The sequence below is a fragment of the Poecilia mexicana genome, unplaced genomic scaffold, assembly GCF_051168715.1.
Source record: "Poecilia mexicana isolate PSO_F unplaced genomic scaffold, ASM5116871v1 scaffold_13, whole genome shotgun sequence".
Lineage (NCBI taxonomy): Eukaryota > Metazoa > Chordata > Actinopteri > Cyprinodontiformes > Poeciliidae > Poecilia > Poecilia mexicana.
The window spans coordinates 24,279,226-24,297,757 of NW_028263382.1; the positions used below are offsets into that span (position 1 = coordinate 24,279,226).

At 40.4% G+C, this 18,532-nt stretch overlaps 2 protein-coding genes across 3 annotated transcripts in view; both read right to left on the minus strand.

Moving 5' to 3' along the window:
• The window catches only part of elna (elastin a), a 62,158-nt gene that overhangs the window by 4,731 nt on the left and 38,895 nt on the right, over window positions 1-18,532 (minus strand). Inside the window, exons 8-29 of one of the 2 annotated variants that reach the window (XM_088011916.1) lie at window positions 16,084-16,143; window positions 15,661-15,735; window positions 14,224-14,271; window positions 14,069-14,131; window positions 13,861-13,890; window positions 13,697-13,771; window positions 13,467-13,508; window positions 13,287-13,373; window positions 13,150-13,200; window positions 12,935-13,057; window positions 12,004-12,036; window positions 11,124-11,246; window positions 7,120-7,272; window positions 6,968-7,042; window positions 6,817-6,849; window positions 6,642-6,716; window positions 6,512-6,550; window positions 6,070-6,186; window positions 5,839-5,940; window positions 5,390-5,539; window positions 4,189-4,350; window positions 3,850-3,960 (exon numbers count right to left, since the gene is read on the minus strand). In XM_088011916.1, coding sequence (XP_087868042.1) covers window positions 3,850-3,960; window positions 4,189-4,350; window positions 5,390-5,539; window positions 5,839-5,940; window positions 6,070-6,186; window positions 6,512-6,550; window positions 6,642-6,716; window positions 6,817-6,849; window positions 6,968-7,042; window positions 7,120-7,272; window positions 11,124-11,246; window positions 12,004-12,036; window positions 12,935-13,057; window positions 13,150-13,200; window positions 13,287-13,373; window positions 13,467-13,508; window positions 13,697-13,771; window positions 13,861-13,890; window positions 14,069-14,131; window positions 14,224-14,271; window positions 15,661-15,735; window positions 16,084-16,143 — 1,827 coding nt within the window. The remainder of the gene's footprint in view (window positions 1-3,849; window positions 3,961-4,188; window positions 4,351-5,389; window positions 5,540-5,838; window positions 5,941-6,069; window positions 6,187-6,511; window positions 6,551-6,641; window positions 6,717-6,816; window positions 6,850-6,967; window positions 7,043-7,119; window positions 7,273-11,123; window positions 11,247-12,003; window positions 12,037-12,934; window positions 13,058-13,149; window positions 13,201-13,286; window positions 13,374-13,466; window positions 13,509-13,696; window positions 13,772-13,860; window positions 13,891-14,068; window positions 14,132-14,223; window positions 14,272-15,660; window positions 15,736-16,083; window positions 16,144-18,532) is intronic. The other variant, XM_088011917.1, reaches the window with a different exon arrangement.
• Window positions 211-3,584, minus strand: LOC148155831 (uncharacterized). Its single transcript, XM_088011919.1, has one exon. It carries the CDS (start codon window positions 2,757-2,759, stop codon window positions 1,215-1,217), a length of 1,545 nt encoding a protein of 514 aa, XP_087868045.1. The 5' UTR covers window positions 2,760-3,584; the 3' UTR covers window positions 211-1,214.

Genomic DNA, 18,532 nt, shown 5'->3' on the forward strand with positions numbered 1-18,532 from the left:
TCTGAGACCCAAATACTCCGTGCATTGCACGGGAATTAAGCGACTCTTCGTCTGGTTTATTCTGAATCCCAGGTTGATAAGGTGGGTTAACACCACCCGAGAGTCGCTCATTGCTTGATCTCTCGATGGAGAGCAAATGAGGTAATCGTCTATGTACGAAAAAACTCTGATGCCGCTCAATCTCAGAGGAGCCAGCGCCGCCTCCACACACCTGCTGAACACCCTTGGGGCTAATGACAGCCCGAACGGGACTGTTTGATACTCGTAGGCTGTGCCCTGATAAGCAAACCTGAGAAACTTTCTGTGTGGGGGGTAAATGGCTATGTGGAAATATGCATCGGAGAGGTCGATGGTTACAAACCAGTCCTCCGGGCGAATGGAGCGACACAGCGTCTTGTGCGTTAACATTCTGAACGTATACTTGCGTAAGTGTTTGTTTAACACACGCAGGTCCAGTATGGGCCGTAATGACACGCCGTCTTTCTTTGGAATGAGAAAATAGCGTGAGTAGAAGCCCTGATGAGCCTCTTCTTCTGGCACTACTCTGATTGCTTGTTTGGCCAGCAGGGATGCGATCTCGTCCTCTAGGACGTGCGCCGAATCCCTGTTGGCCACCGAAACTAGCACTCCGTTGAATCTCGGAGGTCTCACAGCGAACTGCAGTCTGTACCCCCTGGAAATTGTGGTCAAAACCCATGGGGAGACTGCGCATGCGAGCCACTCCTCTGTCTGAGCAGAGAGGGGGCCTGCCATGATGGGTGACGTCATCCCCTCTGCACTGCTGAGCTCTGCCGTCATGCAGAGAGCGCCAGCTCCCTCTGTTGGGTACAGAGGGGGATGACAAGGATTTATTTCTGCAATTTTTTTCTTTTTTTGTGGGGGGCTTCCTGCCCTCGGCAACATGCCTGGTTGCAGAAAAGCTTCTTTTATTTCCTTTGATTCCCCCAGAACAGAAAAATGTGTGAGGGGGCACTGGTGAGTGCTTGGTGACACTGACAAAGTGCTGTGAAGTGTTACATGACAGTTTTGAAGTGCTGGAAAAAACTGTGTTGTCTGTCTCAAAATTTCCCCTCTCTGAACACGAGGGGGAGAATTTAACAGGACTCCTGATGAACTGGGAACCACAGGAAAATTTGAACACTGGACAGAGAGGTTTGCTCTGCTGTCTGAAAACCCTCTCTTCCGAGGAAGAAGTTGTGGAAAAAAGACAGGGGCTAGGTGGCCCGCTTCTTTTTCCCCTCCATGGGGTAAGATGGACGATTTTTTGCAGCAGCCGCTGCAAAAGAATGCTTACCCCATGGTTTTGGGTTCTCAGATTTATTTTGCTGGGGAGGTTGTGCGGCAGGCCTTCTTGGAGCCCTGGGTCCACCCTGCCGTCCTCTCACTGCAGCAGCTGCAAAGCCAGGTCTCGGTCCTGGTGGAGGAGTTTGGCTAGGTTTACGAGGCAAACAAAGGTTGAAAGCCTCTCCCTCCTGTTTTCTGAGGGTACTTATTTCCCTCATTTTCTCCAGGGAGGGGCCAAATAGACCTTTCGATGGGTCATAGGTTGAATCCATGATTTCAGCCTTTTGGGCGTCACTTAGGCCTGACAGGTTTAGCCATAAGGCCCTCTCCCCTGAGACTGCCAGTCCCATGACACGACCACAACCTTGAACGGCACCTCTAGAGGAGCGCAAGATAAGATCGTTCACCACACATATCTCATCCCAAAGGGTGGGGTTTGGTGTCCCTGAGTCCAGCTGACGACCCATCTCCTCCAAGATTTCACCTTGATAGGCTGACAACAGTGTAACTGCATTAAGCGAGCACACTGATTGTGCAGCATATTTGTACATCCGCTGGTAAATAGATGCAGTGAGGCGATCTATTTTACCTGGAAGCGAGATGCTTGATGATGCTGACACAGATCTGCGGTTAGGGTGAAGGTGGTAAGCTACTGAAGGCTCCACTGTTGGGGGTTCGGCCAGCCCCAACTCACCCATGCCCTGAATCTCCAGTTTAGAGAAGCCCTTGGTGGGGAGCTTGCTCTTAAATGGACTAGACCAGAAACGGCTCATTTCTCTCATGCAGGCGGGAACAGCTGGTAAAAGCTGTTTAGCTGATGGTAAGACTGGTGGCAGTCGCTTCCCATCATACAAGTCTCGTTCTGTACCGCCTGCATCCTGGGCTGCTGGCCAGGGGATATTCAGCTTTAAAGCAGCCCGTCTGCACACATCATACAGGTCACTGTCCCCAGGGGAGGCGATTTCTGCTCCGCTGGGCGGCCTGGACAGTTGAGCCGGGAAGACGTCATCTTCCTCTTCTTCCATGTCATCCAGATCGAGGAGGTCGGAGTTTGCGTCACCCTCCGTCTCCTCCAAGCCCGTTTCGAGTTCCCCACTCCCCATTAGACCCTCAAACAGAGGGGGCATGGGCGAGGATTCTTCCTCCATCATGTCCGCCCAGCTCTTAGAGGCTCGCGGTTGATGCTTATCACCCGCCGCAACAGCTGAAGGTGACGAGAGGCACGGGTCCTGGCTGTTAGCTACAGCTACTCTTAGCCGCCTTTCCAGGATTTTTTCTGGCATCGACGAGCAGTGCTGGCACCCCTGAGGGTCAGCCAGCGACGCCTGAGCGTGTTTAGCGCCCATACAAACGATGCACATAGGGTGCGGGTCCCTGCCCGAAATAGAGGCCCCGCATGACGCAGGGCACGAGCGGGATACACCCTCTTTAACCGTCGGTTCCGACCCTTTGGTGGGGGCGGGAGCCGTAGCCATGCCGAAAGCTTATTATAGCTCGTCGTAACACGTTAGCTATAAAGCCGAAGATAAAGTCCGCTCGTCGCGACACGTTAGCTGAACTTTAACAACTGTTTGTGCTAGCGATGTACTGCTAAGCAGCTACCAAGCCCGCCTTGACGCGTTAGCTTAGCCAACAGTTACTCTGTTAATTAAAACAGTAGCTATAAAAGCAGCCCGCCTCGACGCGATAGCTGCTTCAAACGAAAAAGAAAATGCTTCTTTGGAAGCACTTACCCAGCACAGTCCAGACCTGTCCTGGTACTGCGTTCAGCGGCGTCTTCCTTTACGGAACGCCTAAGAACGGTTAAGCAGAGCCAAGCTAGCCTGAATGTGCTGAGGGAGCTTTGTTGTAGTTCTTCACACGGGAAGAAAGCGAGAATGAGTTGAGAGGGGTAGGTTGGCCGTGATATTGGATGGTGGGTGGAGCCACGGTCACGGCTCAACCTGTCTGTCGCGGACAGACGTGATGTCATTGGAGCTTCTATAGTTGGGTCACGCTGAGGCGATTCCCATAGTGAAACACCGAGCGAAGTTAGAAAAAGAACTTTGTGTTAAAATCTATGTTAACTGAATGGGTCAGTTAAAATAGATTTAATCACATCTATTAGTAACCGTTACTAATTCAATCTGCAATCTTTTTGATATTTTAGAGAGGCTTAAAACTGTAAACCGTCCCAATCTTCATAAAATGCCATCACAAATAGCTAAGCAAAAAAGTTAACAGTAAGTATTTCTTCTTCTTTTAAATCTCTGTTACTACTCGGACCATATTTAGCGGCTTTAGCATATTTAGCTAATATGCTAAAGCTTCTTAGCATACTAGCTAATACCAGCCCCATCTTTAACTCCTAATTCAAAACTACAAATAGGCAGCTAACTAATTTTATTGGAATTTAAATAGTAAATCTGTAACTGGATAAAATGGAAACAAATGCGTACTGATTGCTGCAGTCAGTCAGATTTGCCTTATTCATATAGAAATATCCCAAACTTTTCAGTATTTGCAGTTTTGTGCATACTAGTTGTACCACATTAAGCAGTTTTTGCAGCTGCAGGTATTGCTCACCTCCTTGTGTGCCTCCCACTCCTCCCGGTACCAGTCCTGTCCCTCCCACTCCTCCTGGTACCAGTCCTGTTCCTCCCACTCCTCCTGGTACCAGTCCTGTCCCAGCACCACCTGTAACTCCAGATTCAATAGGTAGTCAACTAATTTTACAGGAATTTAATTAGTAAATCTGTAACTAGATAAAATGAAAACATACAATGGTCCACAGTGTCAAATACTGCAGTGAGATTTAAAAGTACAAAAATCACAGATACACTGATAACTGCATTCAGTTAAAGTTGCTTTAAAAAACCATCCCAGATTTTTCACAGTTTGCATTTTTGTGCGTACCAGTCGTACCATATTTAGCAGCTTTTGCAGCAGCAGAGTATTGTCCACCTCCTGGTACTCCTCCTACTCCTGGTACCAGTCCACCTCCTCCTACTCCTGGTACCAGTCCTGCTCCTCCTACTCCTGGTACCAGTCCTGCTCCTCCTACTCCTGGTACCAGTCCTGTCCCACCTGTAACATAAGCAGGTTTCCACCTTATTCTCCCTGCATTTAACTAACAAATGTGTAACTGGATATAGGACTGCCCTATAGATCAATAAAAACATGTGATCAATATCAGTAGATAATATGTTTAGAACTGCACAGCATTCTGGGTGATGTAGGCAGAGGAAAGGCTTTGGCTGCTTAACTTCTCAGTCAGCTAAGCTAGGTTCACTCACTCGCTCCTTGGTTACCTAGCAACAACCTGCACAGCAGCAGTTCACAGCTGCTTAAAAATAAAAAAATCAATGATGTGGAGTGAAGAGAGAAAATGAGTACAACAGCTTGAGAAGAAATTGTGGATAAAGTGGGAAAGATAAGATCACCAGTTCGACAGAATTTAAGATATTTAAAACAAAAAGCGGATCAATAATTATTGATATCAACTGATATGAAATGCCTATGTCGTGATACGTTTTTCAGCCTTATTGTCGCATAAAATCTGTGCTGCTTGAATCTCGGGGTGCATTCACACCAACCCTATCTAGTCTGTTTTAATCCAACTCTAGTTCGGTTGCCTAGAGAGTGCAGTTTGTTTGGGGAGGTGTTAATGTGAAATCAAACTCTGAATTCTTTGGTCTCTTAATAAGAAATGTCATGTTTTCTAAAAATACAACCCAAAGGGAGCAGGTGTATAAAAAAATAGAAAGAAAAGAGGAGGACCAATAGTTGAGCCTTGCAGAAGTCTGCAAGGAAGAAGGGGCTGAGGTGGAGAGTAAAAATTCAACTTTGTCCCCGTCACTCAAATGGGAACAAGGTCTATCCAGTGTTTCTATTGAGGGATAGAAATACAATGGTCCACAGTGTCAAATACTACATGAGATTTAAAAGTACAAAAATCAGAAATCTCTGAGTAATTTCCTAAACAAATATCATTAAAAACTCTTACAGTACTGCTTCATTGCAGCCAGACTGGAAAACCTCCACAAAGCCATAAGTGCCCCAGGAAACATTCAATTTGATAACAACTATCTTCTTGAGATTGATCATGCATGCTCATTATTTATACCGTATTTAGCAGCTTTTGCAGCAGCAGAGTACTGTCCACCTCCTTGTACTCCTGTTCCCAGTCCTCCTGTTCCCAGTCCTCCTGTTCCCAGTCCTCCTGTTCCCAGTCCTCCTGTTCCCAGTCCTCCTGTTCCAGCACCACCTGTGACTCCTGACTCAGAGGAGCAAATAACAGCAGAATTAATCATGAGCAGGTACTATAAGTGAACTAAAACTTCCCTTAAATGACAAAATCTGTAAAGTTTAACAAGTATAACTACTACAAAGAACTATAATGATTACTGAAGTTAAACTCAGATGTTATCTAGCGGTGCTTCTTACAGGTTTATGCAATTAGAAATATTGAAAAACAGTCTTTGGTGAAAAACTGTGCATACCTCAAAAACCAGTGATATGTACAAAAAAGTAATATTTTTAGGAGGCACTACCTTATATTTCGACTGTATTTACCGTATTTAGCTGCTTTGGCTGCTGCAGAATATTGTCCGGCTCCCTGGGCTCCTAATGTTCCTCCTGTTCCCACTCCTGTTCCAGCACCTCCTGTTGCAACTCCTAGTTCATGGAAACAAGCCGTACTGGATCAAAAGGTTACAATCATGAGCGGAAAATATAAGCATTTAGGGTTAGGTGAAAATTGGTTTTATTTCATTTAAAATTTCCATGTGTGCTCATTATTTCTACCATATTTGGCAGCTTTTGCTGCTGCAGAGTATTGTCCCCCTGCTGGGACAAAAGGCCCTCCTCCTGCTCCTCCCAGTCCTGCATATCCAAATCCTGTTCCAAGTCCTCCTGGAACTCCTGTTTGAGGTGAATAGAGACTGAGGTATGAAGATTTCACTAACAAAACAAAACAACAAGCTGCATTAATGCCTGACAACCATATTTTAATGTCTTCTTTATACATGTGAAAATAAACTATTCTGCTTCTTTCAGCTGCAACTTTTCCAGCAGTTCCAATTAAATTTTTTTTGTTACCGATTGTCTTGCTATATTTTAACCTTTTTCACTGCTTTTGGTTCTAACCTTGAACAGCGCCAAATTATGGAAAAACATGAATCACTCTAGTATTATTTTTTTTAAATAATCATCTAAACCTATAAAAAAAAAAGTCATAATGTCTTACCATACTTTGGAGGTTTGACCCCTGCACCGCCTCCATAACCTGCAGAGGTGTTTGAGTTTATTAGGATAGGTTTTATAACATGAAGTGTCACATTATGTTTTTATTTATTTGAGCTTGATCTCTAACGTACCACCATAGCCACCGCCAGGTAGCACCTGTCCTGCTCCACCAGGGACTCCTACTCCTCCAAGGCCTGTCTGAGGAGCTGTTAATCGCAACAGATGAAAGATTCAGTTTCATATTTTTTACCCAAATAACATTTCTAAACGCATTTAATGGGAGATTTGATGAAACTTTGATCTCACCGTATTTTGGAGGTTTGGCACCAGCTGTCAAAGCTGCACCAGAAACAGAACAAAAGTGGTTGAATTAAAAGATGAGCTGAGTTTCTCTAACTTCTAACAAATTAAAAGATTTGCTTTACAGCTAAGGAAAATCACAAATCTGTTAGTTTACATCCATATCCAGGTATAAACTGTGTTCCAGGAACGCCTGCACCACCGACTCCTCCACCAACTCTTGGTACAACACCTGAAAAACACACAAAAGAAACAATTAAAAAATTTATTTTTTACAGTCATAATTTTAACTTATTTTATTTCACTTACCATACTTAGCAGCCTTGGATGCAGGAGAGTATCCTCCACCTCCCACTCCTCCTATTCCTCCCACTCCTCCTATTCCTCCCACTCCTCCTATTCCTCCCACTCCCGTTCCTCCGACTCCTCCGACTCCTCCCGTTCCCCCGACTCCGCCTAGTCCTGCAGACAAATTTATTTATCAACACAATTGATCACCATAATTAAAAATGTGCCATCAAAGTGAATTATGAATTATCTGCACATGTTGTGACTTTTAACAACATGTGCACACACATATATTCACACACACACACACAAACACGCACACACACACACACACACACGCACACACACACATATATTCTCACTCATACAGCTCAGCAGGATAAGGGATAAGGGAGTCATGTTATTGAATTTAGACAACCACTCTGGCTCTGGGATGAAACCTGAAGGAAGCGGCTTTGCTTATTTTGAAAAGAGTAGATTAAAAAACTTCTGAAATCAGAAAACATCTAGCTCTTATATTTCAAAAGAGCACAAGTGTATCAAAGGTTTTCAAAGGTTTTGTATTTTAAAATTATTTTTTAAAAGTGTATTAGGATGATATATTCACTAATGGCTGTAGGAAGTCATGTTCACGCTTATCTAAGAATGGGCCTGTAAAAATAACACCATTGACTATTTGACAACTTTTTATTTGCAGATTAAAATGATTAGTTGAAAGGTAAAATTAAGCAACTTTAATTATTGTAAAGTAAGATGTGCAAGAAGCAGACATTGCATTCAAGATGTACATAGAACTAAGCTCAGACATTTATATGTTCGCACTTTTTGAGAGATGAAATGAGAGATGAAATGAAATTTTATTCGAACATGATACAAATATAAAAATAAAATAGTGCACAGTAACAAGAAGTGCATAAGAAAGAAGAGAAAATACAGATTTTTTTGTTTCAGTTAACATATCATGCTCAAAATGGGGTAGGAAGAAGTGAGAACTTATAAACTCCTACCCCCTAAACACTTGAAACTTTAGAGTCCTACTGTCATTAAAAAAATCACAATCAAAGTGGCAGTCAGAAGTAACAGTTACTAATATTTACCTATACATTTTCCCATTTTATGCTGGTTTGTCTTTCTAAACCCTTACACCAAGTTATCTGCAATACACACCTTATTGCTTTCTGTCACCCATATGTGTATCTATTGAAAATTACCTCTTTGTACTTTCTTTTGAATTGTGTTAAACTATTGCTTTGTTTTAAATCTTCATGTAACTTGTTCCATAACTTTACACCTTTAATTGAAATACAGAAGCTTTTTCTTGTTGTTCTAAAATTGCGGATCTTGAAGTTTGAGTGACCCCTTAAGTTATACCCCCCTTCTCTTTCAGAAAACGTGCTCTGTATGTGCTCAGGTAACAACTTTTTAGATACTTTGAACATAAACTGAGCCATTTTAAATTCTACAAGCTCGTCAAATTTGAGAATTCTGGATTTTATGAAGAGTGGGTTTGTATGCTCATAATAACCGACATTATGGATGATTCTAATGGCTCGTTTCTGTAGGACGGTTACCGGATGTAAAGAGCTCTTGTAATTAACTCCCCACACTTCACAGCAATATGATAGATATGGTAAAATCAGAGAGTTATATAGAATATGAAGTGATTTAGCATTCAATACATGTCTAGCTCTAGCCAATATGGATATACTTCTACTGAGTTTACTCTGTAAATGTTTAATATGAGGTTTCCAACTGATTTTGTCATCTATTATTAGACCGAGGAACTTATTAGCAAAAACCCTTTGTAGAGTTACGTCCTCTATTTGAACTTGGATTTCAGTATTTTTATAACAGTTCCCAAAGACCATGATTTTCGTCTTGTCCAAATTTAGGGATAATTTGTTATGGTCAAACCATATCTTTAACTTACTAATCTCTGAAGTGACTGTTGAGAGAAGATGCTCTAAATTGTCGCCAGAGGCTAGAATATTTGTGTCATCAGCGAATAAGATAAATTTTAATACATTGGACACTTTACTGATATCATTTATATAAAGATTAAATAAAACTGGTCCCAATACTGATCCTTGTGGTACTCCACAGACAGTCTCCTGCCAATCAGATTCCACATCTCCCAATTTCACAAATTGTTTCCGGCTCTTTAAATAACTCCTCATCCAGTCAGAAACTACTCCCCTAATTCCATAGCGTTCTAATTTTTTAAGTAAGATTTCATGATTTATTGTATCAAAAGCTTTCTTTAGATCTATAAATATCCCTACTGCCAGTTTCTTACTATCTGTTGCGTTGGTTATTTCTTCTATTAAGTCAGTTACAGCCAGCGATGTTGACCGGTTTGCTCTGAATCCATATTGACTGCTAATAAGTAGCGAATGTTTTTCTATGAATTGTTCCAGTCTTTTCTTAAAGAGTTTTTCCAGGATTTTAGAAAATTGTGGGAGAAGAGAGACAGGCCTGTAGTTAGTGAAGAGGTGTTTGTTGCCAGTTTTATACATTGGTTTGACCTTAGCTATTTTCATTTTGTTGGGAAATAATCCTGTTTGAAATGATAAATTGCAAATATAAGTTAGTGGTTTAGAGATTCCTTTAATTACTATTTTAATAGTTTTCATGTCCAGATCATCACAGTCAGTGGAAGTCTTATTTTTACAGTTATTCACAATGTTTATGATTTCTTCTTCTAGTACAGGGTTGAGATATAAGGAGCTGGGATTATTCTCAATTAGATATTGCTGAGTTGCAGTTTTTGTAGTCGGTATTTTTTCTGCTAATTGAGGTCCTATATTAACAAAAAATCTATTGAAATTATTGACGACACTTTTCAAATCAGTAATATTCTGTTCATTATCTATAAAATAGTCTGGATAGTTGTTATTGTTAGATTTTCTAATAACTCTATTTAAAATATTCCATGTTTCCTTAATGTTGTTTTTATTCCTATCCAGTAATTTATGATAATAGTCCTTTTTACATGTTTTTATAATATTAGTTAACTTATTTTTATATTTCTTATATTTGTTTTCTGATTCAGACGTTCTATGTTTTAGAAATTCTCTATAAAGTTTGTTTTTCTTTTTACATGCCTTTTGTATTCCTTTTGTGATCCACTGTTCATTTTTTTGATTGCTTTTCCTGTTATATTGTTTGATTGTTGCACAAAGAGACTGATATTGAAATATATCAATTATGTGGCCAAAATGCTAACTCTGCTCTAAGTTTTTTCAAACCTAACTGGTGGAGGTTGTTTAAAATATTAATAAATGTCTAAAAAAATTATTTTCATTGGCTGAACAGTCCAAACAAAACTAACATTTATTACAGGATCCGGTGTGGGCTTTGATTAGGCCTTTTTCTGGTGCAGTGAACCCACAACATTCAGTTGTTTTCAGAGCCGAGTAAAACGGGCCATCTTCAAACTTTAGAATAAAAACAAAGCCGTCAGGTTGAGAGTGAGGCATGAATAGATCAACAGTTTGATTTTTTTTCTGAAAACAAAATGTTCACAGAGCCGTTTTCTGGTGAAAGCAACATACTTTCTGTGATTAAAGAACGCTGCTTCATATTCAACAAAGTGAAAAAACAAAATCAAGTAAAGCATTTCCTAAAAACTGAAGAGAATTAGCTCAGAACTGTTTCAGACCTGATCTTTAATCAGCAGAGGAATACAGGCTGCATGCATTTCAGTTCAACAGATGTTACAGATTTATATTTCATTTGCAATAAATAAATTAGTGGGCAATATTTGGCTCTGAGATTGAAGCAAAACTATGAAAACTGATTGTAGATATTCTTGAATAAACAAGTAGAACTGGATGTTGGTGCCTCCAAAGATGAATGAGCGGACACACCCAGAGTATTCCAGCTGGGATTCAAATCTAACATATTTCACATTTGTACTGATTGTTGCCTTGGATGTTTGACCTCAGAGACCTAAACTCATCCTCCTTCAATACCTCAACCTCCTGAAGCCCAAGGTTTTAAATTACTATATTATAACAAATTACCATATTTGGCAGCTTTTCCTGGTTGGAGGTATCCACCTCCCCCTGGTACTCCAATTGGTGCACCTCCCGGTACGCCTCCCGGTACGCCTCCCGGTACGCCTCCCGGTACGCCTCCTGGTACCCCTTGTAGCAATATGGACACTCTGAATTATGACTTTATTTAGACTTTTCATAGTTTCTGCAAAAAAGATTTGCAGAAGTCCTTAGTTTTAACATAAAAGTGAACTAAGAAGAACATTTCATTTTACTGATTGTGCTCCTAACATTATTAAACCATATTATTATAATATTAATGATCCAGATGCTGTTACTAGAAACTGTGTATTTAGACATATTTATCTTGGTTTGCAAGTTTAGAACTTAGAAAGCTTTTAGAAATGAATTCATTCTTGTCTGGTCTTTCCTAGAATGGCTGAATGTCGGCATGCCTTGTATAAATCGTCTCCTTCCAGTTATGAAAAAATATCTACCAACTTGTCCTAAAATTAAGTTAGGTAAAATAATTAAAATTATGTGCAAACTCTTGTAATATGTACATTTAATTGCTTTCTGTAAAGCAAGTAGTAAGATGGCTCCCTTTTCTCCGTCAGACTGATTATTAAGAGAGGACCGATAACAACTGGTACATTAAATGTGCCTCCATACTCGGCATCTTTATCATTTCCTACAGCTTTGATAATCATCCTTGGTCTCTGGTACAGGAAACAGTTGTGGAAAAACCTAATTTCAGCATAATATTTTTAAAATTCACTGTGCATGGCACAATATTTGATTAGTAAATTATATTTTTGCCAATATAATTACATGTCAATAAAACAAAGAGGGAGAATTTTCATTCATTTTAATTCACCAAATAAGAAAGACAGCTGAGAGTTCTCACCATATTTAGCAGCCTTGGACCCAGGTCCATATCCTGTGGATAAGACGTGGAGATGAGTGAAGTGTAAACTTAAGTTTACATTGCTACAAACTCTGACTCCAGGTAGCCAAATAATTCATTACTGGCTTAATTTAGCAGAATACAGACTCTTCGAGCTTCAGGAATGCTGAAATGCATGGGGGGAATCTTCATCAGTGAAGAAAGAGCATCTACACAGAACAGCCAAAGAATAAGTGACATTATTATTGGGTTATCTCTCTGATGTCCAAGTGGTGCTTGTATAAATGCTGTACCAGTGGCACAAATGTGCAATATCCACAGCACCGTCATACTGTGGAAGGTAACAATGTTGAGATGGAGGTATAACAAAAAGAAAACCATTACCGTATCGCAACACGGTGCTACTCGCATATCACAGCAAAGTCTCAAAGCATAACATTGCCTTCACTTTCATACTGTAGCATGACACTGTCTGCACCGATAAAGAATCAAATTAATTCTGATGCGAATTAATAATTCACCTTTTGAAGGGGGAAAAGGTTGATAAGGTTTTGAACTTTCATACGCAGATGGTTGGCTAAAGTGTAAACATGGAAAAAATAAACCGCACCGCGTCCTTATATAGTACAAGTCTTAGAATTTTACACCTTTCATCCCAATACACAAGCACTATACAAAACATGGTGCAACCAATGTAAGCGAACCAAATACATCTAATAACACGTGACAGGACTTCATGTTGCACAAACTTTACCTTGTGCATTTTGGTACAACACACATGGAAACATCAGGAATAGTGTCATATGAGCTGAAGAACCTCATGTCTGGTCTTGTCATCTACTATTTTAACATTTAAGCTTTTATGAATCAGAGTTTGCACAAAGAGTAGGAAGATCATTTGGTATTTATTCCAATTGCTATATGTTAATACCTCCTGGCACCTGCCCTGGATATAGTCCACCAACACCTCCAACACCTCCGACGCCTCCGACGCCTCCAACACCTCCGACGCCACCGACGCCTCCAACGCCACCGACGCCTCCGACGCCAGCACCTGAAGAGACAAACAGATGCTTCAGTTGTTCATATTTTTTGTTTGCTTTAAGGACAAGAAGAATCTGAAACATGATGAGTAGGAAATCCTACCATATTTAGCAGCTTTAGATTGAGAAGGTAAGATGCCTCCAGGCCCCACTCCTACAGAAAACAAAGAGAAAGAGATATTTTGTAGTTCTGTCCACCTTCAGAAAAATATTTCTCTCATAATTTCCTGAAATATTTACCAGTTCCGACGGGATAGCCAGGTTTTGATCCAGGACCAGCTTTTCCTCCTGGAAGTCCAGCTCCACCAACGCCATAACCCCCGTAACCTAGATCGTAGATTGTTATGATCGTCGTGCGACGCATCATTAATGGCTGCTTTTCATCTGACATCAAGTCTGTGTAAACTTATATATTTTTACCATAGGGAACTTTGCCACCTCCAGGCTTAGCACCATAGCCCCCTGGAGGACAAAATATAAACTTCATGACTCAAAGTCAGCAATGTGTGGCGCAAAACATAAATAATTATTCAACTCTTTTAGTATTTTTCCATTTTACTCCTTAATATGAACAAACTCAACATTGAAAATATTACACATCAAGAAACAACAAACTAAATATTTCATTTTGAAGGAGCATCTAAAAGCACCTTGTGCTTTGGGAGATTTGAGGGGGTAACCATGAAATACACCGGGCTGCATTGGCCCACCAAACCCTCTGGTTCCTGAGACAGAGACGGAAGGAGAACTTTAATTCTGACATCAAAATATAAACAACTTGATAATAATATAAATACACATATTTAAAATCAACCTGGGACTTGGCCTCCCTGTTGTCCTCCAACTGTATAAAGAAATCAGATATTCTTATGGTTATATGCAATTACTTTTCCCAAAAGCTGAAGATGCTTTACATTTAATTTGATTTTGAATCGTGTTGATTTTGTAAAGACTATGTTTCACATTGCAGCATGTTTCAAAATTCAAAATCACTCAACACATAGTCAAAATCTTAAACTCACTTGATTTGGGATTTAGGTTTGTTCCAGTAGCGACCCCAGGCAGAACTCCACGGCCACCAAACCCTGCAGGAAAGAAAACAGACATATAAACATGACGATCTCAGAATAAAAATCTCATGGATTGTGGTAAATATTTCCTGAGAGTGAAAACAAACCAGTTCCTGGTACAATTCCTCCTTGGTAAAGTCCAGGGACACCCACACCTGCGACAACCAAAGACATGACAATGTGCTTTCCCTTTAACAGATGGATAAAAAAGATGCTTAAACCATGTTTAAAGCATCTTAAACATGGTTTAAGATGTTTAAACCATGTTTAAACATCTTAAACCACAGGTCACAGGTCTTTTATTTCTAAAAGACCTGTGATGCCTTTTAGAAATAAAAGGCCTCACAGACATGAAAGCTTTCCATACAGATAAAAGCAGTCAGAGACTGTGCAGAAAACAAATGAGAAAATGTTTTCTGCCGTCATTTATCAGTTTGCTGTAATAAAGCAACCGTTTTCTGTCTTCAGCCAATTATTATGTTTATTCTTCATCCATTGTGATGTAATGATTTCTGATTTAATGGCACACACAAGGCAAATCATCATAAAAAAATGTGATGAAGAATGCCTTATTTTTAAAAGTAGCATTAAACAAAATCATTCCACTCTGTGTAAATTCATTGTTCTGTGAAGGCATAAGATTAAGAATATGTGGGAAAACCTAAAAGTTTTCTGTCCAGTCTCAATGAGCTTTAACTTTCTGAAAGACAAAAAGCCAATTTGAGTCTGTAGATGTGTAAACCTGCAGAAACATACCACAAAAGACTTGCAGCTGTTCTGCCAGAAGAAGATAGTAATTTTTTCAGATTTTTATTTCTAATCCAGTCTGTGGGTGTAACGTGACAAAATGGGGAAAAAGCTCAAAGGGTGTGAATACTTTCACAAGGCTCTACAGATATTCGCTTAAACTTAAAGTCTGGGCAAGGACCAAAGTTTAGTTTGCTGTTTTGCAAACTGAGAAGGGAAATAAGGTAGAACTAAAACTCTTCAGAGCTCACAGTTACTGCAGCAAAGAGCAGCATTTTGTGGCGAATCAGTATGCAATAAGCCTGTGTCTCGTCTCTGCTCCTGTCAGCTGGGCAATAGAAATTATGTAGATGAAGCATTAAAAAAATCTTAATGGTTCTGTGTTTCACATACAAATTAAGCCTCTAGGTGTCAGTATTCAACATCTAAAGAGAACAGTAATCAGTCTGATGGTATCTTTACTGTTAAATTATTTGCAGGTGAAGCCAATTGTTTTTGTTTTTTAGGTCAAAATCATGCAGCCCTTCTGTAAGAGCATCAATGCACTCAAACAGTGAAGCTCAAACATTTTCTGTTCTAAGGGATCAAAGTTTTACACAGTAACTCATCTCTATAAAATTTGTCAAACCCATTTAAACTTTTTTTCCAGTCGCTTGGCTGGGATTTGAATCACTACGGCAACATTTCCAGCTGCACCAAACATCTGCCACATGCAGTGAGAGTTTGTCTTTAATGTGGCTCAGAGCTGCTTTCTGTCTGTCTTCGGTCGCATGAGTTTATTGTTGAGTCTACAAAACCTGGCACTTTGGCAGCTTTCTTTCCTGCTGCACCACCGGCTCCTCCTGGAAGGCCCGTCTGAGGAATAACAGGTGCTGGAAAGAAAAAAAAAAAAGAAAAAAAAGAAAAAAAACACCACATAAAATGTTACATGGCTCATCAAGCATGGGGGGGACAAAATGCCCTGGTTAAAACAGCACATTTATAGTCAAAGCGCTGCGATGAGGACAATTATAACTGATTTATTCTCCCAAACTGTGACTTTTTCATGTCTGATTTTGCTTTATTACATTAGGAAAATCTCTTTGGTTTGAGTTCAAATATGTTTTTTTCAGGCTGGTTGTCATTTAATAGAAATGAGGCCATTTGTGCATTTGTGTAATTATGAAAAAAGACTAAAATGTAGGAAAAAAAAAAAAAAAAACAGGGAGTGAATGTCTTGCCTCCACCGGGCACGGAGGGTCCAGTTCCAGCACCTCCAGGTCCCACTCCTGCTCCAGCACCTAATCAAAAAGTAGAAACAGACACAGAATATTAGAAATAACATTTACAGATACATATTAATACATTAAAATAGCATGGAAAAGTTTAGTTTTATTTTGGAAACTTAATTAAAAATTCAAACTTATAATGATTCACTAAAACAGAGTGATATTCTTCAAAAGGGATTTTGGCTTAGAAATTACAATATTAAATGAGACAAATTAAATTGGATTATTTAATTACATGGCTGTTGAAAAGTATGTTAATGTGTGTGGTTTTGACATTTGTTCAGTTCTCCTTTAGTATGCATTGCAGCAACAATGAAGTGCAGCGTGGAGATGATCAGTCAGGGAATGGTGTGATGCGTTCAGGAAGCTCAGGTTGCTTCAGCTCGTCTGCTTTAGCGGGTCTGATGCCTTTCATCTCCAATAATCCACCGATTCCGGATGGGGCTCAGGTCAGGTGATTTTATTAGCTAATAAAGCACCATGACGCAATGGTTATTAAAACAGGAAATGGTCCCTTTGGAAGTGAAGGCAGATGCCAAGTCCTGCTTGAAAACGAAATCAGCATCTCCATAAAACAACGAAGGAAGCATGAAGTGCTCTAAAGTTTCCTGGTAGACGGCCGGGTTGACTGTGGACTTCAGGAAACGGAGCGGAGCAACAGCAGCAGATGACACGGCGCCCCAAGTCGTCACTGACTGGTGACGGAAACTTTGTGCCTCTAAACTTTCACTATAAACTCGTATTGATTCCAGATAAAGTGTAAAATTTACTTTCATTTGGAAAGAAAGTACATTTCAGCTTGTTACTTAAAATTCTATTTAAGTAATAATCTGAGTATCTATTAGCTGTAGTTGACAGGAATGAAAGCTTTAAATGTATCATCTTGTGCAAATGAAATGAAATAAATTAACTTTTTCTATAATAAGCTGATGTATTTTTTTTCCAGTACATGTTTCTGAGGGGCCTGAGATCCGGATCACCAAATGATCACGGATGCCGAGAGGATCTAATCTGGTTCTGCCAACCCAGTCGCCATGACAACACAAAAGGCTTCGAGTTTGACTTCTCCCTAATCAGAGGAGACAGGGAGAATCCATGGCATCTTGGCCCATCAAATAACTCATTTCTTTTCTTATTTTTACAGGAAATTAGCTGTCAGGTTTTGCTCGACATGAACTTTGCAGCAGGATGAAACACCCTGTTTATTTGCTTAATCCATTCCGCCCCCTGAATTTTCTTTTTCTTTTTTTATTTTTTATTTTAAATTCCCAATACTTAACCGGACAGACGTTGCGCACTGCCTGAAAGTATGCGGTCTGGGAGATTTGGTAAGAAAAAGTTTGGCGAGGAATCTGCCTTTTAATCTGCGCCGTTTCAGAGAAACGAGTTGTTATTTTAAGTGTCATGAAAGCAGAACAGACCGATTCCAGGGACTGATGTTTTGTCACTGCCAACCAATATTTAAGCGCAGGCTCTTTGCCACGGAGCAGCCCCAGACATGATTGAGGCCCCCTGAGTTCATGTCTAATCAGTCAGGCTAATTTAAAGCAAATGATGTGCATGCACACGCTCCAGATTTTAACGTCAGATCCAGCTCTGCAGAGGTTCAAACTGTCGAAGGTTTGCAAGCGTATGATAAAAATGTAAACGCTTGCCAAATACGGCTTTTGTACTGCACTTCCAATAATGCACAACATACACTCTGGCTCTCTCCAAACATGCAAGCATGTTCATTTATCAAAAGTCTGAGAGGGCTTCAGTCAGTAAGGTCTGGAGGCTGCACAGTAGTCTGCCAACAGGCTGAAAACGACCCCCTGGTGGCAGGAGGTGGGGGGCCTCCTGCATCTGTTGAGAGCAACGATCAACCGCTGGAAAGTCCGTCGTCTTTACTGTTTTTCCCAGCAGGTTAGTCAAGGAAATGCTGCCACCGACTGAACCAAACGGGCCGGGCAGAATGCCGTTCATCGTGTCTTCGCTGAGCAGGTGACTGAATGGATGGGCTCTGCATTTTGAGCAAAATCAAAGTGGATGTAGCAGAACTGCAGTCAACATGGAAAGTATTAGTGCTGCTAACTTATGTTTCACAAGGAAACCTGGAGGAACAGGGTGTTTTCTATTACCAACACAAAAGCTTTCAGAATGACAGAGAGAGATGATGTTTCTGGTTGTAAAATGTTCACAGAGAAGCTGAGTTTTCCAACACCTCTGGAAGATGTGACTCCATGAGGTCAGAATATGTTTATCCTCCATCATGCATGATGTCACAGAATATAAGCTTAGCCTTTCTCCAACAACAATCACTCATCTTTCAGTTTAATAACCAGCAGTTTCCATTAAACCCAGTCGGCTTTGTGTGATTACAACAGCTTCTGAAGGATTGTAAAGACAAGAGTTGATGCCA

What these genes read in the sequence shown, in the direction of transcription:
- LOC148155831 (XM_088011919.1), bottom strand. Translation starts at nt 2,759, where the DNA reads ATGGCTACGGCTCCCGCCCCCACCAAAGGGTCGGAACCGACGGTTAAA.